The sequence below is a fragment of the Dama dama genome, chromosome 5, assembly GCF_033118175.1.
Source record: "Dama dama isolate Ldn47 chromosome 5, ASM3311817v1, whole genome shotgun sequence".
NCBI lineage: Eukaryota > Metazoa > Chordata > Mammalia > Artiodactyla > Cervidae > Dama > Dama dama.
This window is the reverse complement of record NC_083685.1, coordinates 968,788-983,071: the sequence shown is the minus strand read 5'-3', so window position 1 is coordinate 983,071 and position 14,284 is coordinate 968,788. Positions and strand designations below refer to the sequence as shown.

General features: G+C 56.2%; 2 protein-coding genes across 5 annotated transcripts in view; one reads left to right on the top strand and one right to left on the bottom strand.

The window, feature by feature from the left end:
- PI4KA (phosphatidylinositol 4-kinase alpha) overlaps positions 1-14,284 on the bottom strand; it is a 62,705-nt gene that overhangs the window by 10,255 nt on the left and 38,166 nt on the right. The window contains exons 20-36 of one of the 3 annotated variants that reach the window (XM_061141377.1): positions 14,104-14,212; positions 13,673-13,809; positions 13,395-13,528; positions 12,984-13,066; positions 11,424-11,494; positions 11,225-11,349; positions 10,541-10,622; positions 10,324-10,407; positions 10,149-10,238; positions 9,726-9,845; positions 9,506-9,598; positions 9,048-9,204; positions 8,826-8,953; positions 8,501-8,647; positions 3,059-3,148; positions 448-606; positions 92-243 (exon numbers count right to left, since the gene is read on the bottom strand). In XM_061141377.1, coding sequence (XP_060997360.1) covers positions 92-243; positions 448-606; positions 3,059-3,148; positions 8,501-8,647; positions 8,826-8,953; positions 9,048-9,204; positions 9,506-9,598; positions 9,726-9,845; positions 10,149-10,238; positions 10,324-10,407; positions 10,541-10,622; positions 11,225-11,349; positions 11,424-11,494; positions 12,984-13,066; positions 13,395-13,528; positions 13,673-13,809; positions 14,104-14,212 — 1,961 coding nt within the window. The remainder of the gene's footprint in view (positions 1-91; positions 244-447; positions 607-3,058; positions 3,149-8,500; positions 8,648-8,825; positions 8,954-9,047; positions 9,205-9,505; positions 9,599-9,725; positions 9,846-10,148; positions 10,239-10,323; positions 10,408-10,540; positions 10,623-11,224; positions 11,350-11,423; positions 11,495-12,983; positions 13,067-13,394; positions 13,529-13,672; positions 13,810-14,103; positions 14,213-14,284) is intronic. The other 2 variants (XM_061141378.1, XM_061141379.1) reach the window with 2 other exon arrangements.
- The window catches only part of LOC133056245 (transmembrane protein 191-like), a 39,242-nt gene that overhangs the window by 16,461 nt on the left and 8,497 nt on the right, over positions 1-14,284 (top strand). The gene's annotated exons all lie outside the window — the stretch shown is intronic.

Genomic DNA, 14,284 nt, shown 5'->3' with positions numbered 1-14,284 from the left:
GGGGGCTGGCTCAGTGCTCCACCTCCAGCTGCCCCAGCTCGGGGCCCACCTGCAGGCAGTAGCTCCCCGCCTCCATCCCCCCGGCTCTTACCTGAAGCGGGGCCCGATGGCCGCCACGTGCCGGTTCATGCTGCCCGCAGCGCCCCCGATGCTAAGCGACAGGGAGCGCTGCAGCAGGCTGCAGAAGATCTCCACCTGGTCGGAGCTGCAGTACTTGGCGATCTCGAACCGCTGCACCAGGAACTGTGAGGGGTGAGGGGTGGGGGCGGGGGGACATGCTGCCTGTGGGGCCCGCCAGAGGGCAGGTGGGGTCTGCAAGGCAGGGGCCAGGTGTCTGGGGGAGAGGGGGTCCAGTACCGCCCCTTCCCAGAGGGGCATCTTCAACCAGGAGCCTCGGGGCAGCCCCCAACCCGGGGGAAGAGTGGGAGGAACCTGGGGGGCACGTACGTCAATCCAGATGTAGTGAGGGGTCACCTCAGGGGCACACGGCTTGGGTTGACTGGCTTCTGATGCGGCCAGCGGGTCTGCTTCCTTTATCTCCGCAGAAAACAGGCCGAACTTCTGCTCCACCGTCATCTGCCAGGCCCCCGCCATCTCCCGCATGAACTGAAAGAACGTGGCCATCAGCGCCTCTGTGAGGCACAGAAAGGGGCCGGCTAAGTTTTCTCGGCGGTTTTTAATTATAAAAGGAACATATGCTCGTTGGAAACTTAGAAAACTGAGGAAGTATGAAGAAAAATAAAACCACCAAGGTCCCGTGATGACCCCACCCCTGGCCTTCTTTCACCACACGCCCCTCCAGGACCACAGCTGGGCACATGTCCCGCTTTGCTGCGCCCACCTGTGTCCACACCACCTGCTCAGGGCCTCCAGAACCCAGTGCCACTTCCACCGAACGGACCCGCGACAACACCTTCATGTTGTTGTCTTCATGCCCAAAACCAGGCCTGGGAAGAGCTGTGGGGGCCGAGTGGAGCCTGAGTCCCCACCACCAAGGCGTGGGGTTTGGAGGGCAGCAACTCCTTCCAAATGCAAAGAGACAGACGAAAACAGTAGAATGGGAAAGACTAGAGATCTCTTCAGGAAAATCAGAGATACCAAAGGAACATTTCAAACAAAGATGGGGTCGATAAAGGACAGAAATGGTACGAACGTAACAGAAGCAGAAGATTTTAAGAAGAGGTGGCAAGAATACACAGAACTGTACAAGAAAGATCTTCACGACCCAGATAATCACGATGGTGTGATCACTCACCTAGAACCAGACATCCTGGAATGTGAAGTCAAGAGGCCCTTAGGAAGTATCACTACGAACAAAGCTAGTGTAGAGGTGATGGAATTCCAGTTGAGCTATTTCAAATCCTGAAAGATGATGCTGTGAAAGTGCTGCACTCAATATGTCAGCAAATTTGGAAAACTCAGCAGTGGCCACAGGACTGGAAAAGGTCAGTTTTCATTCCAATTCCAAGAAGGGCAATGCCAAAGAATCCTCAAACTACCGCACAATTACACTCATCTCACACGCTAGTAAAGTAATGCTCAAATTTCTCAAAGCCAGGCTTCAGCAATATGTGAACCGAAAACTTCCAGATGTTCAAGTTGGATTCAGAAAAGGCAGAGGAACCAGAGATCAAATCGCCAACATCTGCTGGATCATCAAGAAAGCAAGAGACTTCCAGAAACACATCTACTTCTGCTTCATTGACAGTGCCAAAGCCTTTGTGTGGATCACAACAAACTGGAAGATTCTTAAAGAGATGGGAATACCAGACCACCTGACCTGCCTCCTGAGAAACCTGTATGCAGGTCAAGAAGCAACAGTTAGAACCGGACATGGAGCAATGGAGGGTTCCAAACTTGGGAAGGAGTGCGTCAGGGCTGCATGCTGGCATCCTGCTTACTTATGTGCAGATGCATCATGGGAAACGCCAGGCTGGAGGAAGCACATGCTGGGATCAAGGCTGCTGGGAGAAATACCAATGACCTCAGAGGGCAGATGACACCATCCTGATGGCAGAAGGTAAAGAGGAACTAAAGAGCCTCCTGATGAAAGTGAAAGAGGAGAGTGAAAAAGCTGGCTTAAAATTCAACATTCAAAAAACTAAAATCATGGCATCTGGTCCCATCACTTCATGGCAAATAGATGCGGAAACAGTGGAAACAGTGACAGACTTTCTTTTCTTGGGCTCCCAAATCACCACAGATGGTGACAGCAGCCATGAATTAAAAGATGCTTACTATGTGGAAGAAAATCTATGACCAACCTAGACAGCATATTAAAAAGCAGAGACATTACTTTGCCGACAAAGGTCCGCCAAGTCAAAGCTTATGGTTTTTCCAGTGGTCATGTATGGATGTGAGAGTTGGACTATAAAGAAAGCTGAGCGCCGAAGAATTGATGCTTTTGAACTGTGGTGTTGGAGAAGACTCTTGAGAGTCCCTAGGACTGCAAGGAGGTCCAACCAGTCCATCCTAATGGAAATCAGTCCTGAATATTCATTGGAGGGACTGATGCTGAAGCTAAAGCTCCAATACTCTGGCCACCTGATGTGAAGAACTGACTCATTGGAAAAGACCCTGATGCTGGGAAAGATTAAGGGCAGGAGAAGGGGACGACAGAGGATGAGATGGTTGGATACCATCACCAACTCAATGGAAATGAGTTTGAACAAACCCCGGGAGTTGGTGATGGACAGGGAGACCTGCTGTGCTGCAGTCCATGGGCTCACAAAGAGCTGGACATGACGGAACAAGTGAACTGAAGTGACTCCTTTCAGGGCAGGGAGGTGGTCCGATTCTGAAGATGCCTTAGAGGTAAAAGGTCGACCTGACAGCATCCACTAAGGCTCGCCATGCAGCGAGGCTTCTTTCTTGGCATTTACAGACAGGGGACGGTGAGGCCAGGCTGGGTCCGTGCACTTGAACCAGGGGCCAGAATTCCCTCCCACCTCAGTGGCACTAAGACCCAGATCCCTGTGCCGCATGAGGCCAAGAAGGCTGCTCGCGATTTATCTTCCCACGAACCCAAAAAAGACGGCAGGAAGCCGGCAGGACTCGCCTCTGAGTTAGGGCCGCAGCTGATCTGTCTGTTCTCCTTCATGCCCATATGTAACAGCACACGCTGCCCAGTAACAGAAAGGTCCAGAAACTGAAGACAGAGAAATAAAGGGAATGGGCCCCGCTCTGGGGAGGCGTGGCTGGATCTGGCCCGCAGGTCCCTGCGGAGGCGAGGCGGGCACCAGGGTGACAGCCGACCTTCAGCCCTGAACCGGCAGCAAGGGCCAGAGGACAGGAACCAGCGGGGGACCGGTGGGCTGTCGAGGGCGGTGGGCAGAGCGCACCAGGAGCCGCTCCCCAGATGGTGTTTCCCTGGCAAGCCCGAGGCCAGCATGAGGTCTGGCACAAGTGGCAGATCGTCCTGCCAAGGCCAAGACCTCAAGCCAGCCTAGCGACTGGTGACGGCAGGAGGCAGGCTGGAGTCTCACAGACCCCAAATGAAAAGCAAAGTGCTTGGCAGAGAAACCCTTCCTTAAGCCCTCTCCTAATTTTGGAGAAAAATAAGAGAGTGAGTGCGGGTGTAAACCGGGAGAGCCCACCCTCCTCTGCCGAGCCTCCACCCTCGGGGTGTGGCCTTCGCTTTGGCCACTGGACACAAGATGGACCACCCCCCCGCCCGGCCCTGTGGCCCCCACTGCTCTCCCACAAACAGTGCCAGGCCGACAGTCACAAACTTTAACACAGACGACCCTGACGCTAGAACTGACCGAGCAGGCAAGAACTGTCAAGTAATCATTACAAATATGTTCAAAGACTCACAGGAAAAGATAGAAGAGGTAAACAGAGATTTGTCAGCAAAGAAATACAAAGCATAAAAAAGAAATAGGAACCCTAGGTCTGATAATTATAATATCTGAAATAAAACTTAACACTAAAAATGGTTTAACGACAGAATGCGTAAGGCAGGAGAACGTCCGGGGAAACTGGATGGAGCCTAGCTGAAGCGGGCCAGAATGCGAGAGAGTGCAGTGGCCCACGAGAGTGCCGAGGTCCGTGGGCACGGCCACCGTCTGAGGCCTGAAGCGGGCACCCCCAGACCCCGAGTGAGGAGACGGGCAAAACGGGGTAAAAAATATACTGCATGAAACAGCAGCCTGAAATTTTCCCAGTGTGATTAAAAGTCTGAAATCTCTAAATTTCGTAAGTTCAAGAAGTCCCAGCATAAAATACACAGGACATCACACCCAGGCACATAAGACTCAAGTTATTAAAAAACCTAAGCTCCTAAACAACACAGCTGCCAACTCAGGACTGCAGACCTGGGAAAAGCTGCCACCACGCGGGATGAAGGTGCATGTTCCCGCCCGCCGTCCGCAGCCCAGGAAGTGCGGGAGAGGACTGCGGACCTGGGCTCACAGGAACATGAGGAGTGGATGCGGTCTGGACAGACCCGCCGGCTTAGGAAAAGCCCTGACAACACACAGCGCGGTTGCAAGGCGTGTGCCCCGCACAGCAGGGACACAGATGGGGACAAGTCACGCACAAGCCCCGATGGCGGGGGTGCAGCCGTGACCGCAGAGCCCCCTCCCCACAGGGGCAAGAGCCGCGTGAGACGGACAGGTGGGCACAGAGCGCGGCGCCCATGCCGTCACCGTGGGCATGCAGTCAGAACCTGCTGCGGGCCCTGAAGATGGCACAGCCAGCAGGCCAGAGATGGCCCAGCCCCGGCCGACCTCCCTCCTGGGGTCAGGGCCAGTGACCCCTCACCTCAGCCAGGACCGTGCCCCCGACCGGGAACACCCCAGCTGCATCCTTGGAAGTTACCCAGCTAACTCCCTCAGGAGCAAGGAAAACAGAACCCCCTTCTGACCACACATCTCAGCTAAATAAACGCAGGAAGTACTAGGCACATCCCATGTTACCATGGAAACTAACGGGAATCTTGGAAACATAAATCTGTTTTCAGATGTTATGTGACCCTCCTCTCCTTGGGTCCCCTCCAGCAGGAAGTCCAGAAACACAGACACAGGGGGCTGCCCTCCTGGGCAGCTGAGACCCAGCTGCTGGGGATAAACACATGCGCCCTCGTGGCTCAGACAGTTAAGAGTCTGCCTGCAGTGTGGGAGACCCAGGTTAGATCCCTGATTCGGAAAGATCCCCTGGAGAAGGAAATGGCACCCCACTCCAGTACTCTTGCCTGGGGAGTCCCATGGGTCGCAGAGTCAGACACGACTCAGTTCAGTTCAGTTGCTCAGTCGTATCCGATTCTTTGTGGCCCCATGAATCGCAGCATGCCAGGGCTCCCTGTCCATCGCCAACTCCCGGAGTTTACTCAAACTCAAGTCCATCGAGTTGGTGATGCCATCCAGCCATCTCATCCTCTGTCGTCCCCTTCTCCTGCTGCCCCCAATCCCTCCCAGCATCAGAGTCTTTTCCAATGAGTCACCTCCTTGCATGAAGTGGCCAAAGTATTGGAGTTTCAGCTTCAGCATCAGTCTTTCCAATGAACACCCAGGACTGATCTCCCCTAGGATGGACTGGTTGGATCTCCTTGCTGTCCAAGGGACTCTCAAGAGTCTTCTCCAACACCACAGTTCAAAAGCATCAATTCTTCGGTGCTAAGCTTTCTTTATAGTCCAACTCTCACATCCATACATGACCATTGGAAAAACCATAGCCTTGACTAGACGGGCCTTTGTCGGCAAAGTAATGTCTTTGCTTTTTAATATGCTATCTAGGTTGGTCAGAACTTTCCTTCCAAGGAGTAAGTGTCTTTTAATTTCATGGCTGCAGTCACCATATGCAGTGATTTTGGAGCCCCAAAAAATAGTCTGACAGTTTCCACTGTTTCCCCATCTATTTCCCATGATGTAATGGGACCAGATGCCATGATCTTAGTTTTCTGAATGTTGAGCTTTAAGCCACCTTTTTCACTCTCCTCTTTCACTTTCATCAAGAGGCTTTTTAGTACCTCTTCACTTTCTGCCATAAGGGTGGTGTCATCTGCATATCTGAGGTTATTGATATTTCTCGCGGCAATCTTGATTCCAGCTTGTGCTTCTTCCAGCCCAGCATTTCTCATGATGTACCTACATATAAGTTAAATAAGCAGGGTGACAATATACAGCCTTGACGTACTCCTTTCCCGATTTGGACCCAGTCTGTTGTTCCATGTCCCATTCTAACCTTTGCTTCCTGACCTGCATACAGGTTTCTCAAGAGGCAGGTCAGGTGGTCTGGTATTCCCATTTCTTTCATAATTTCCCACAGTTTATTGTGATCCACACAGTCAAAGGCTTTGGCATAGTCAATGAAGCAGAAATAGATGTTTCTCTGGAACTCTCTTGCTTTTTCGATGATCCAGTGGATGTTGGCAATTTGATCTCTGGTTACTCCGCCTTTTCCAAAACCAGCTTGAACATCTGCAAGTTCACGGTTCACGTATTGCTGAAGCCTAGCTTGGAGAATTTTGAGCATTACTTTACTAGCGTGTGAGATGAGTGCAATAGTGCGGCAGTTTGAGTGTTCTTTGGCATTCCCCTTCTTTGGGATTGGAATGAAAACTGACCTTTTCCAGTCCTGTGGCCACTGCTGAGTTTTCCAAATTTGCTGGCATATTGAGTGCAGCACTTTCACAGCATCATCTTTCAGGATTTGAAATAGCTCAACTGGAATTCCATCACCTCCACTAGCTTTGTTCGTAGTGATGCTTTCTATGACCGACTTGACTTCACATTCCAGGCAGGATGTCTGGCTCTAGGTGAGTGATCACACCATTGTGATTACCTGGGTTGTGAAGATCTTTTTTGTACAATTCTTCTATGTATTCTTGCCACCTCTTCTTAAAATCTTCTGCTCCTGTTAGGTCTATACCATTTCTGTCCTTTATTGTGACTGTCTTTGTATGAAACGTTCCCTTGGTATCTCTAATTTTCTTGAAGAGATCTCTAGTCTTACCCATTCTGTTCTTTTCCTCTATTTCTTTGCATTGATTGCTGAGGAAGGCTTTCTTATCTCTCCTTGCTATTCTTTGGAACTCCGCATTCAAATGGGAATATCTTTCCTTTTCTCCTTTGCTTTTCGCTTCTCTTTTTTTCACAGCTATTTGTAAGGTCTCCTTGGACAACCATTTTGCTTTTTCGCATTTCTTTTCCATGGGAATGGTCTTGATCCCTGCCTCCTGTACAATGTCACGAACCTCCGTCCATAGTTCATCAGGCTCTCTATCAGATCTAGTCCCTTAAATCTATTTCTCACTTCCACTGTATATTCGTAAGGGATTTGATTTAGGTCATACCTGAATGGTCTAGTGGTCTTCCCTACTTTCTTCAATTTAAGTCTGAATTTGGCAATAAGGAATTCATGATCTGAGCCACAGTCAGCTCCCGGTCTTGTTTTTGCTGACTGTATAGAGCTTCTACATCTTTGGCTGCAAAGAATAGAATCAATCTGATTTCGGTGTTGACCATCTGGTGATGTCCATGTGTAGAGTCTTCTCTTGTGTTGTTGGAAGATGGTGTTTGCTATGATCAGTGCGTTCTCTTGGCAAAACTCTATTAGCCTTTGCCCTGCTTCACTCTGTACTCCAAGGCCGAATTTGCCTGTTACTCCAGGTGTTTCTTGACTTCCTACTTTTGCATTCCAGTCCCCTATAATGAAAAGGACATCTTTTTTGGGTGTTAGTTCTAAAAGGTCTTGTAGGTCTTGATAGAACTGTTCAACTTCAGCTTCTTCAGCGTTACGGGTTGAGGCATAGGCTTGGATTACCGTGATATTGAATGGTTTGCCTGGGAAATGAACAGAGATCATTCTGTTGTTTTTGAGATTGCAATCAAGTACTGCATTTCGGACTCTTTTGTTGGCCATGATGGCCAACATGATTCTAAGGGATTCCTACCCACAGTAGCAGATATAATGGTCACCTGAGTTATTCACCCATTCCAGTCCATTTTAGTTCGCTGATTCCTAGAATGTCAACATTCACTCTTGACATCTCCTGTTTGACCACTTCCAATTTGCCTTGATTCGTGGACCTAAAATTCCAGGTTCGTATGCAATATTGCTCTTTACAGTGTTGGACCTTGCTTCTATCACCAGTCACATCCACAACTGGGTGTTGTTTTTGCTTTGGGTCCATCCCTTCATTCTTTCTGGAGTTATTTCTCCACCGATCTCCAGTAGCATATTGGGCACCTACCTACCTGGGGAGTTCATCTTTCAGTATCCTATCATTTTGCCTTCTCATACTGTTCATGGGGTTCTCAAGGCAAGAATACTGAAGTGGTTTGCCATTCCCTTCTCCAGTGGACCACATTCTGCCAGACCTCTCCACCATGACCCGTCCGTCTTGGGTGGCCCCACACACCATGGCTTAGTTTCACTGAGTTAGACAAGGCTGTGGTCCTGTGATCAGATTGGCTAGTTTTCTGCGATTATGCTTTCAGTATGTCTGCTGTCTGATGCCTTCTCACAACACCTACCATTTTACTTAGCTTTCTCTTACCTTGGACGTGGGGTATCTCTTCACAGCTGCTCCAGCAAAGCGCAGCCGCTGCTCCTTACCTTGGACGTCAGGAGATACCCCTCGTCGGGCACAGACTGGGGGATGCAAAGCAGCCACCAGCGGAGCAAGGGCGCCCCCTGCCGAGCACTGGGGGAACGACAGTGTCAGGCCCAAGTCCCCTCTAACCCAGAGACGGTCCTGGGGTCGGGCTTTCGATGTGTGAGGCCCCGGGGGTACAAAGTGGCCTGCCCGGAGTCTCCATGCTCCACAGCCACGGGGCCAAGGCTGGTTCTCCAACCTTAGGGCCCCATGGCCAGCGCCTTACCGGCACCTCCACCCCGTTCTTGCCGGCCAGCAGCCACTCCCAGCAGGCCAGGGCGGTCTCCATGCCGTGCTCGTTGAACATCTGCAGGGGGCCCCAGCACAGGTGGTGGAGGAGCTGCGGGTCACAGTCTGCAACCAGGCGGACGCCGTTCAGAGGCCCCAGTGGGTGGGCCCGCGACCCCCACCCCCGTGCACGGCGCGGTCGCAGCCTCTGGGCCGGTACCTTTGCTGCTGATGAGCATGGCGGTCAGCTTGAACATGGCCTGCGTGTACTGCTGAGCATCGCCAGCGCTCAGTGCGGCCCTCAGCTCCTGGACCATCATCTTGTTCAGGTCCGACGTGTGGCCTGTGGCGTCTGAGAACCGGATCATCCCGTACACCTGCGGGCGGCGGAGGCGCACGTGGCCCGGCTGCCCCGCCCACGGCCCCTGCGGGCGCCGAGTGCCAGGCTGTCCCCGCAACCCACCCCCTGCCCCCAGAGCTCCTGCAGAAGCTGCTGCTTCTGCTCCCCAGGTTTTGGACGGACCCCCAGGGCAGGGGGCTTCTTGAGTTGGGCATTTTTTTCTTTCTCAAGACTTGAGAGGAACTCCCACCCCTTCCGAAGACTGGACCTTCCCCAGAGACAGACCTCCCGTCAGCCCCGGGGGAGGGACGAGGCGGGCAGGCAGGTGGGGGAGGTACCTCGCCCGCGTAGCGGTTGCGCAGGTTCAGTGAGGCCATGAAGCTGGAGTAGTCCTTCTTGACGCAGGCCGGCCGCTCCGTGAGCTGCGTCGCCTGCAAACACACCACAATGGCCATGCTGTCCACAATGGTCCAGCACCGCTGTCCATCCACTGCGTGGATCTGACCCCACAGGGGACCGGCATGCATGCTCGTGACAAGGGGTCCGCCATGCACATACCCCGAGGCTCGTGTTCTGCCTGTTGTAGCCGGCATAGTGCAGGACGCTCTCGGTGGCCATGGCCAGCCCCGTGTGCTGCGACAGCCCCGACAGCCAGTTCTGGTGCTTGTTCAGGTACTCCTGCGATGGGGCCCGCGTTACCGCGGAGCGGAACCACGCTTCTGCGTGGCAGGTGGGCAGCCGGCCGAGCCTCCAAGCTGGCGCCGCCCCGCCGCGCCCCCACACGCCCGGTCAGCTGCCCTCAGCCCCTCCGCAGTCGCACTGCACGCCCCACCCGGACGGGCACACCCGCCCCTGGTACCCCTGCTGCCCCCGGCCCATCACACCAGTGCCGTGTGAAGGTTGAGCACGCCCTGTGGGTAAAGCTCCCGACAGCTGGAAGGAGGTCACCAAGGGAGCGTCCTGCTGGCCTCAAGGAAGTACCTGCAGATGGGACTTGGTGGCCGTGGGCGCCCACTTCATGGCCTCCTGAAGGATCATCCCGCAGCGCGCGGCAAAGTCCTTGACGATGCTCTGGCAGAGGGGGCGAGGGCAGGCAGCACTCAGTGCCCCAGGGCTGGGCCGAGCCCCGGGCCCTGGCTGGGCCCCACCCACCTACCTCTCGGGCCTCGTAGGTGTCCGGGACGGTGATGCGGTAGGGCGCGTCGGGAATCTCATAGTACGGCTGGTCCTTGTGGATGTCCTGAAAGCACAGGGCCCACCTCGCACCACGGCCCCACGGGCGCTTCCCTCCCTGCCTCCGCCCATCTGTGCAGGCACCCCCGCCCTCCGCTTGGGGCGGGAGGCAGGCTCGGCGGGGCAGGCGGGGCACTCACGGCGCTCAGCGACAGCGATAGGGTCTGCAGGATGTCCAGCATGGTCTTCAGCACCGTCCCGCTCCAGAGCAAGTGGGGGAACCTGCACCCAGAGCCCTCTGCTCAGGGCCCAGAGCACCCCACCCGGAGCCGTGCTCCCGAGGCCACCCAACCCCACCGTCCTGGCCACCGGCCAGGCGTCCCCTGCTCTCTACGGGGTCCTCCGTTTCCATCCATGGCTCCCTACTCTCACACTGAAAATGGCAAGACGGGACCCTTGAACAACAGGGGCTGGGGGCACGGCTGCACGCGCAGGAAGTCTGAGGGTAAGTAACAGCTGTCTGCATGTGGCACCTTGGGGTACACAGGAGGAGCTGCCGGGAGCCAGCGGCCCACGAAGCAGGCTGCAGGCGCGGAGGCTGGCTCAGACACGCCCTCCGGCGCTGCCGGGACAGCATCTGCTGCGGGGACCACGCAGGCCCGTTCACTGTCTGAGGTCGTTACGGGGCTGTGGGGCAGGCCCGGGTCGCCCTTAGCACCCTCCCCCGGCGGCCATTCCACGAGGCTCTCGGCACGGCAGGAACAGCGTAGGGTGCAGGGCGCTCAGGGCGGGCCCAGTCCTCCTATGGGCCAGGGGACACCCAGGACCTCCGGGGGAACGTGGACTGGGGGACGGCGCGTGGCCCGGCAGGGAGCGGAGCTCACTTGTCCACCAGCCCAGACAGGTACTTGTCGGCCACCCTGCGGATGCGCTTGTGGACGTGGTTGAAGTTGACCAGCAAGAACTGCGCGTGGCGCTCCAGCTCCTCCTCGTTCTCCTTGGTCTTGGCCTGGGTTCAGAGGACACAGGCTGCAGGCCCCGCACGCGTGTCGGCGAGCAGGCGGGCACCCCCCCGAGGCTTACTTTCTCTGCCATCATGTTCAGGAAGGCGTCGAACACCTTGTCGGCGACGGCGATCACACACTGCATCATCCCTGTGACACAGGGGCGTCAGTGGGGGGACTGCCCGCCGCCCCCGACCCCGCCCAGGCTGGCCCCGCTCCCCAGGGGAGTGCCACCCATCTGTGGCCAACACAGCACTGCCCCCGAGCCCCCGCTCCTCTTGGGTGCCCCCACCAGCCCCTTACAGGTGCCTCACAAGTCAGCACGTGAGCAACAGGACGCGAGTCTGTCTGTTCTCTTACTAAAGCTGGCAAACACTGCCTAGACCGAACATTTCTTCTCTCTGCTGCCTCAACTTTAACATCTGCACGCGGCTCTGTCCCTTTTCTTACGTCACGTTCGCGTCACTTGAGCGTCGGGGACAGGCACGCTCTGAGAGAACAGAGGCTCGAGTGTGGCCCTGTCAGGACGTGAGCCTCGGGTCTGCGCATGGCATCCTGGGACGTGCGAGTCCTCGCGTCCCACAGACTCGTGTCCCGAAAGCTTCCCAGGAAAGAAGAACGTGGCCTTAAACCAGGCAAGGACGCAGGTTCTGCTGCGGCACACAGGGTGCCCCAGGGAGGGGCGGGTGCCCCACGGCGAGCTGTCTGCTTTTGGCTAACAAGCCTCTCTAACCGCTGCTTGTGGGACGTCTCTGTCCATCAGCTGCGGGGCACCCTTCCTACCTGGTCAGTGAGACCAGGGGTGGCCCTACACAGGTGCCCGGCCTCTCCCTGGACCCCGTGGCTCTTTCCTGATCGCATGAAAGGAACAACCACAGTCGCTAATTCACAAACACCTGGTGGAAGAAATGGGCTTCCCTGGTGGCTCAGTTGGTTAAGAATCTGTCCGCAATGTAGGAGACCCAGGTTTGATCCCTGGGTCGAGAAGATCCTTCCTGGAGAAGGAAATGGCAACCCACTCTAGTACTCTTGCCTGGAAAATCCCCATGGACAGAGGACCCTGGTGGGCTACAGTCCATGGGGTCGTAACTTAGTGACTTGTGACTAAACCATAACAACTTAGTGACTAAACCACCATCAGTGGAACAAGTAAAATTAGACACTGCATACATACATACAAGCATAGAGGGACACGTGCACATCACCTCCTAAAGTTTTTCGAGACATACGTCCTAATGTATTTTTCCTTCTTTTACACAAAACAACAGAAATGTATCCACATTTGGGTTCTGCACCCTGGCCTTGGTCCTCTCAGCAGCAGTGTCGAGAAGCAGGACCGCTCCTCGGCCAAGAGCTGCCCAGGGCCATCCCCACACCCAGGGGCCCGGGCTGCTCTGGCAGAGGCTGGCTGGGCCCCGAGCCCCGGGGCTGCAGTGTGTCTGCGGGGACGTTCCTGGCCCAGCCCCCGGCGCACACGCAGAGCCAGGACGCGGTCTTCGGGGCCATGTGCTTTATACTCGTGTTTCCGAGGCAGCATACAGCGGCGGTGCGGAGCTGCCTCCTCCATGCACACAGGGAGCACGCTCCATTCACACCACTAAACCCCAACGCACCTCAGAGGCCTGCAGCGCCAACTTACCGGACTTGTCTTTCTGGATAGCTTTGTCCTCAAAGTAGCAGAACATCACCTGGAAGCGGTCGGGGTCGGTGGAGCGCAGGACCCTGCGGACGGCTGGGATGAGCGCACAGCTCGGGCCTAGCAGCTGCAGCGCCGCTGGGACGGTGAGGTCGTGAGCGCGGCTGCCCTCCTGGGGCCTCGAGGGCCACGTGCACAGGGCTGGCGGCCGCTCCGGGGACAGCTCAGCGGCCTGGCCCCAAGTGGGGGTGGCCGCAGCGCCAGATCCCGGGGGCATCTGGGGCTCAGGAAGGACACGCACATGGAGAGCAGGAGCCTGGGCTGGCATCTCTAAGGACACTGACCAGGAGGAGCAGCACGGCCTTGAGCCTGGAGGCGCTCGCAGGTCTCAGGGCGTGGGGGCAGCCGGCGTACCTCATGTACTCCAGCCGGTAGACGGACAGCAGGTAGGTGGACATGGCGAAGTCCAGCTTGCCGATGAGGGCAGACACCTCAGGGGCCGGGTCCAAGAGGTTGACGATGGTGCTGCGCAGCTCGCTCAGCTCGGCCTGTGGGCGGCAGGGCTGCGTTGGTGCAGGCGGCCCCACCCCTGAAACATGCGCCTGCACGGACACGCAAGACCAGCCCTCTCATCCCTGGGGGCTTCCCAAGCCCCACCCGGAGCACCGTGCTTGGCAGGGAGGCATCCTTACGGGTGTGACCGTGTCGTTCTTCATGGCCGAGTTGTACTGGAGGACGGACCGCAGGGGCTCTTTGCTGGGAAAGGTCAGCAGCGGGGACTTGGTGGCGATCTCACAGACCCCCTCGTACCACTCCTCTGGCCAGAGTCCTGCGAGACAGGGAGGGCTGAGGCGCCACCTGGCCCAGGAGGCGCCCCGCTGGGGCCCAGGCTGACAGCGGCTCGAGCCACAGGCCCCTTGCCTGAGCCACCATCCCAGGGTGGGGACAGAAACAAGTCTGCTTCCTAAGTGGGACAGGGTCCCTGAAGATACGCGGTGTTCCCAGAAGCCTAAACCATGGCCCCACTGTGGAGGCGGCAGCCCCACTGGCCGTCCTGCGTGGGGGCACACACCCTGTCAGGACCTTGGGCCTCACCCTGCACTGTGCCCCGGGGGGCCCCTACCTGAGCCCTCCACGGCGAACCCCATCAGCACCGAGTATAGCCAGAAGTCCCGGAAGAGCTTCTGCAGCCGCGGCTTCGGCTCCTTGATGGGCGGCAGCCGCCGGGTGAGCTGGCAGAGCAGAGGCAGAAAAGGGGGCTGTCTGCACACGGAACTGAGACCTACAGACGCAAGCCCGTGACC